The 6,103-nt window shown below is 36.5% G+C and overlaps 1 protein-coding gene across 1 annotated transcript; it reads left to right on the top strand.

Annotated features, from left to right (window-relative positions):
• The first annotated feature begins 446 nt into the window (after nt 1-446).
• On the top strand, nt 447-5,689 carry LOC123411152 (abscisic acid receptor PYL3-like). Its single transcript, XM_045104087.1, has 3 exons — nt 447-726; nt 4,000-4,215; nt 5,385-5,689. The coding sequence occupies exons 1-3, from the start codon at nt 553-555 to the stop codon at nt 5,586-5,588; spliced, it is 594 nt and encodes a 197-aa protein (XP_044960022.1). The 5' UTR covers nt 447-552; the 3' UTR covers nt 5,589-5,689.
• The last annotated feature ends 414 nt before the right edge of the window (nt 5,690-6,103 follow it).

Raw genomic sequence — 6,103 nt, 5'->3', positions numbered from 1 at the left:
TGGGTTCGAGCTGGGACCGTCGGGGCCAATTTTGGCCCGAGCCGGCGAAAAACGGGATCCTTGGGGCGCGACTGGTCCGTCCCCCCGTCCCCCCCCGCCCCCCCGCCGGCGAAAAAATGGCCGTGGGAGGGCCTGTTGGGGGCGTGGTTGGAGATGCTCTAACCGGGCTTTGCCTACACACAATCAAAAGGTAAACCTCCATGGGAGTGTTGCTTGTGATACTCAGTAGTAGTAACGGACGGGCTCTGCCTACACACAATCAAAAAGCAAACCTTCACGAGAGTGTTGCTAGCGATACTCAGTAGTAGGAACGGACGTGCGACAACATGGTATATGTGATGAGACCACATGGCATATGTGGTGAGAAATCTAAAAATAAAAAATGTATAGAAAAAATAAATAAATAATGGAAAGGACTCGCCTATAAAGGTAGTAGTAACGGACATCACACATTTACATGGCAACACACCACCTCCTCTTTATTAGCACACAATTTCTTGCTCATCTTCAATCCCCCAGTCAAGAGCAGCGTGCGTAAGAGGGAAACAAGAGATGGATGGTGGAAGCAGTGGTGTGGGCGCAGATGGGATCTGGAGGCCATGGGACGAGCACACTATGCTTTGCCTGAAGGAGATGGAGTACGTGCGCCGGTTCCACCAGCATGAGCTAGGCGCCAACCAATGCACCTCGTTCATCGCCAAGCACATCAAGGCACCCCTCCAAACCGTAAGAAGAACATCCCTACATCTTCATTTATACATCGTTCTTGCACGCGACGTATGCCATCTAAAATCACATTTGTCATCAAAAAGTTCTTGGTAGTTGCATGTTTTTGATTTTGATTGGCATTGAAGTCTAAGAAATATAATAATAAGTTAGACAAAGTGACAGATCAATTTTTTTGTAGTTGGAATGATGTGTTAGGTTTTCCCCTTTAGATGGAGTGAACCATTATGTTTAATAAAGAAGAAAACAAAAGTCATGTAGGCATTCTTGTGGGGATGAAGATGCATATTGTAGCGCATCATGCATTGGGAAGGTCGATTACCATGATCCATGGGAAGGGAGATAATGTCAACAACTCAAGCCGAGAGTGCCATGGGTGTTGGACAAATCGCAGGAGATGGCTGTGGGGCATGGGGTGGGGGGAGGGGTTAGCATAGATGATGAACTCGTGCATGGTAGGCCTTTAAGAGTATCCAAAGTGAACACACCCAATGAGTTTGCCAGCATCGAACACGTTCTCTACCACTTCCTGCTAAATAAGGATGTGATGGGCGCTCGAGCCACACATGTGGCCAATTAGGCAAGTTTTATTTGCTACGTAATTGTAGGGTATATGCCAAGGCTTGGGAAGTGAGATGTATTTGGTCCATTCTGTTAACCTGGATCAATTTTATTGTTCACAAGCGATTTAGGTACCAAAATGAAAATGAATTAACCATATAATTTTTGGTGTGGTTTACACTTTCAATGCTCACCCCTATCTAAGAGGGCTCGGAAAACTAAAGAGTCATAACACACACCACAAATAAGGATACTTTCTAACAACAAGACATATCCGTCAAAAAATAGTTATTACTAGAAAAGAGTTGAGACAAATTGACGGTGGTATGACACATGTCATGAAATAAGAAAACTTGGACCAATGACTTCATAATTTGGATTTTTATTGTTCACACGTGATTTAGGTATCAGAAAAAAAACATTAAATTTTGTGTTTTTGGTTTGGTTATGGTTTTTATGCTCATCCATAGCTAAGAGGTCTGAAATCATGCATGATGAAGGGGATGAGCTGGAGTGTAGTGTTGCGGTACACACCATAATTAGGAAATGTAACACGCAACACAATAAAGAAATTTCCGATGCACACAAGAAAACCTTGCGGCAAATTGATGATGGCTTGCCAACTGACACGCAACACAAGATAAGAAAATTATTTTGCCACCCATGTAGTAATAGCCTACATAGGAAAAGTATTGATAGAGTATAAGTGTGGCAGACCAATGCAAGCACACCATACACACTTGATAAGGAAACACTATAACAACAACACAATAGTAGTAGAAAAGTAGTTATTGCTTGAAAAGAGGAGCGACAAACTAACAGTGGCGCGACACATACCATGACATTACAAAACATGTACCCTAGAACGAAATAAGTATGATATATTATTATTATTCACACATGATTTAGGCACGAGAAAAAGAGAATGAATTGACCCCATATTCTGGGGTTTCTGTTTGGGTTTCGAATTTCATCGTCCCATCCTTAGCTAAGAGTTGATATCTTGCATGACCATAATGAGTAGTGCATGTGGAAAATTGAGAGTTCTATGGTATAAGGCAGATAATAAAGGACGCCACACACCGTAAAACAAAGGGAATGCCCTAGCTACTAAGATAATAACTGCATGCAAAAACAACCTCACAACAAATTGGTGAAGGCTTACCAACCGACACACACCACACTATAGGAAATTTTAGCCACCCATGAACTAAGGAAAAACTCTAGCCTTATATAAAACACATATTGGTAGAGAAAAGGTGCGACAAACTAATATAGACATAACACACTTCACCGATTAAGTAAACACTCTAGCAAGAAGACAATAATTATACAAAAATAATTATTGATGTCACGACGAACTAGCGGTGGTATGAAACATGCCATGAAGTAAGGAAACTCTGTATCCACCCATGGAGTAAGGGCATGTAGAATGGTGCTTTATTAGTGATGCCTCAGAGGATAATTGGTGAGGTGGAAGAGAGAGGGAAACAAAGAGGCATTTCTCTGTGCTAAGAAATCATCTCTTAATAAGCAAGGAAGATATTTTCCTCCATTCTACAAGATGTATTCACCTATTCATATGTTTTCTAGTTAAGTTTTAATCACAACATGATATTTTACGATCTATAATCATTAATAGCACCATCACACAAGATATAATCTATTGTATACTATGATTGTTTGGCTTCTTTAACTGATGTGCACTGCATAAAATAAGACCACATTATAAACCATTGTACATGCTCTAAGGGAACATTCAAGTCACCATGGTAATGACTGCGTAGAAAAAATATACCAAAAAATATTGTGGTAAAGTGGCATTCTTTGTTTTGGTTGCGGAGTGTTGTTTCATTTTTGTGTTTGGATGGAAAATACTTTTTGTGTTGTTTGGTCATTACATTAGTGATGAGTTTGGAGAGTTTGAGACTCTTGGTGATTGGCATACATTTATATCTTTTTTTATAATTTTGAGCTCATCTATAGCTTGAACAAATAGGAATATAAATTTTTAAATGGCATTGACCTTTTGTATACTAGCCCCTAAATTGCATTAACATTCTACATATTTAGAATAGATGCATATTATTGCAATTTTTACCACGATGACATGAACCCACAACTCACTTGACCCCCAAAATGATAATAATCTATACTACCATGGTTGCATAAACAAAAATCTTATGAATCTTTCAAGACATTTTTTTCACATTTATTTTGATTAATACATATTTGCAATTAAGCAAGTATTATTTATAGCGTAACACATATTATTTATAAAAAATAGCATGGCCATAATTATTTTCCTAGAAAAATGAAATTGCACTCTTTTAGATTGGCAACTTCTCATGTGAATAGCATATTGTTTTATCATATCATTGCCTTGAATTGATAACATATCAGTAGTAAAGCCATGTTTCAGTATATCACACCCACTCTTATTAAGGTAGTTCTCTCATGTAACAACAAATACCTTTTAGTCCAGAAAAACAATCTGAAATATATATGCATTTAGCAAAAGAAATGTTTTAACCTGATAGAAATATTATAACGAAATGATAATATTTTAGTTTCATATTATTATGACACTAAAGTTTTTTATAAGTGTTAGAGAATAGGAAGCATTTTATGTGGATCATCTATTGCTAATGCATATGCGATAACATTTAACTCGATTGAATCATGTCCTTTTGCCCGATCACCACATTCTAGGTTTGGTCAGTTGTAAGGAGGTTTGACAAGCCGCAAGTTTTCAAGCCTTTTGTAGAGAAGTGTGTGATGCAAGGGAACATTGAGCCAGGATGTGTTAGAGAGGTCACTGTTAAAAGTGGGCTACCTGCTAAATGGAGCATCGAGAGGTTGGAGCTGCTCGATGACAATGAGCACATCCTCAGAGTTAAGTTTATTGATGGTAATCACCCATTGAAGGTATGTAATAAAGTTTTGAGCCTCCAATGTATGTTTAATTTTTATATTCTATTATACAATGGCTGATCTACTCAGAACTATGTATTTCCACCCGTCAACTTTGTTTTTGACAACTTGTGCCCATAGATATACTAATAATGAGATGATAAAGATGTAGTATGACAACACAGAAAAATCAAGAGAGATTTAGCAATGCCCGTCGTTATTGTAGTTTCAAATCACATGTTATAGTAGAATGAAAGATATTGACACCTAAGAGTTGGACCTTTTTGAAAACTGTCTTGGAAATAATTAATTAATCTAGACATAAAAATGCCTTACACAAGTGAGAACAAACCCATATAATAACTAATATTAAACCAAGCCCTTGACTTCCAACTCATGCATGACAATATATTTAGAAAGTTCTTTGTACAATATACCAAATTATATGACTAAAAATTATAAATGAGAGACTAGCAAGCACCACTCCATGTAAAGAGAAATGTATAAGTAATATACCTAGTATGAAATATTCCATATAGCAGTAAAAATGATACCAAATATACAACTATCTTTAAATAAATATTCATAATTAAACCCTACATGCAGACACACATTATTTGTAAATTACCATGCAAGACATCTGTGTCAAGGAAATATACATTTCTTATTATAATTCAATCACATACAAATTGGATTAGTTTATTTTACTAGTGTATGTTTACAATAAAAATTGAGAAACCATTATTACATAGATAATTTTCATTAGCTGTCTTCGCATTTTATATTTGAACTCTTTTATAAAAAAACTTTGATTTCCCATAAACGGATTAATGTTTAGAAATAAAACATAGATAAGGTAGTAGATCTTATAACACTTCCAACATGAACCCACTCAGACCACTATTGGTATAATATATAATAATGGTAATGCCCTTCAATGTGTGTGTGTGTGTGTGTTTTATATAGGTAAAGCTGTGTCTACCATAGCTTACCACAAAACTCGTTAAGCCTTCCTAAACTTTAACAGTCCAAAAGTTATCAAAAATATGAAACAAATAGTGGAGCACAATTATAATGTAATAAGATGATACAAGGGAGGGGTTGTTGGAGCATACTTGAGGTTAATGCTTATGATATTATTTTTCTAGGTTTACTAAGATCCCTTCTTATTTTTATTTGTCTAGAACTATTCATCTATTTTGACGGTGCACCATGAAGTCATTGATGGCCACCCGGGAGCACTGGTGATTGAGTCATTTGTGGTCGACGTCCCAGAGGAGAACACCGAAAATGAGATTTTCTACCTTGTTGGGAACTTTCTCAAGGTTAACCACAAGTTGCTTGCTGATGTGTCAGAGGGACGCATCGATGGTCGTGCACTAAACTAACGGTCCGTTATTGGTTGGTTAATGACCAATCAATTAGATTGTTCCACCCATGAAACTTCTCTATCAAATTGAATGAGTACCCCCTTTCACTGTTGGGTTCATGTGCATGTTTATCGGGATTTTTTCATTGAAGAATGTAAGTCATGTCATGAATAAAGTACCTCTTCTACGAATCCGCGAGAAAATATAGTTAATCAGAGATAATTGCTCGCTTATTCCTAGTTTGCTTGTTAAATTCACAAAATTATCCATTTGTTGTGCAACATGAATGGAAATTTCATGGCTAATGGGTGTGGGTCTATAAATTTTTCTTTTTGTTATTTGGAAGTGTATTATGAATAAAAATTAAATTTATGTAAGAAGCTAAAGCACACACACACACACACAAATTAATAGGACTAATATACTACAGTACTTATGGTACTCTTGATTAACATTATCATACATCACTAATGTTTATAAATTCTTCTATTTGATTAGTATTTTCTTATTCATTGAGTTGATTCTTCTTTAGT

Source organism: Hordeum vulgare, chromosome 7H, assembly GCF_904849725.1.
Source record: "Hordeum vulgare subsp. vulgare chromosome 7H, MorexV3_pseudomolecules_assembly, whole genome shotgun sequence".
In the NCBI taxonomy this organism is placed as follows: Eukaryota; Viridiplantae; Streptophyta; class Magnoliopsida; order Poales; family Poaceae; genus Hordeum; species Hordeum vulgare.
This window is presented reverse-complemented; position numbering and strand designations above follow the sequence as displayed.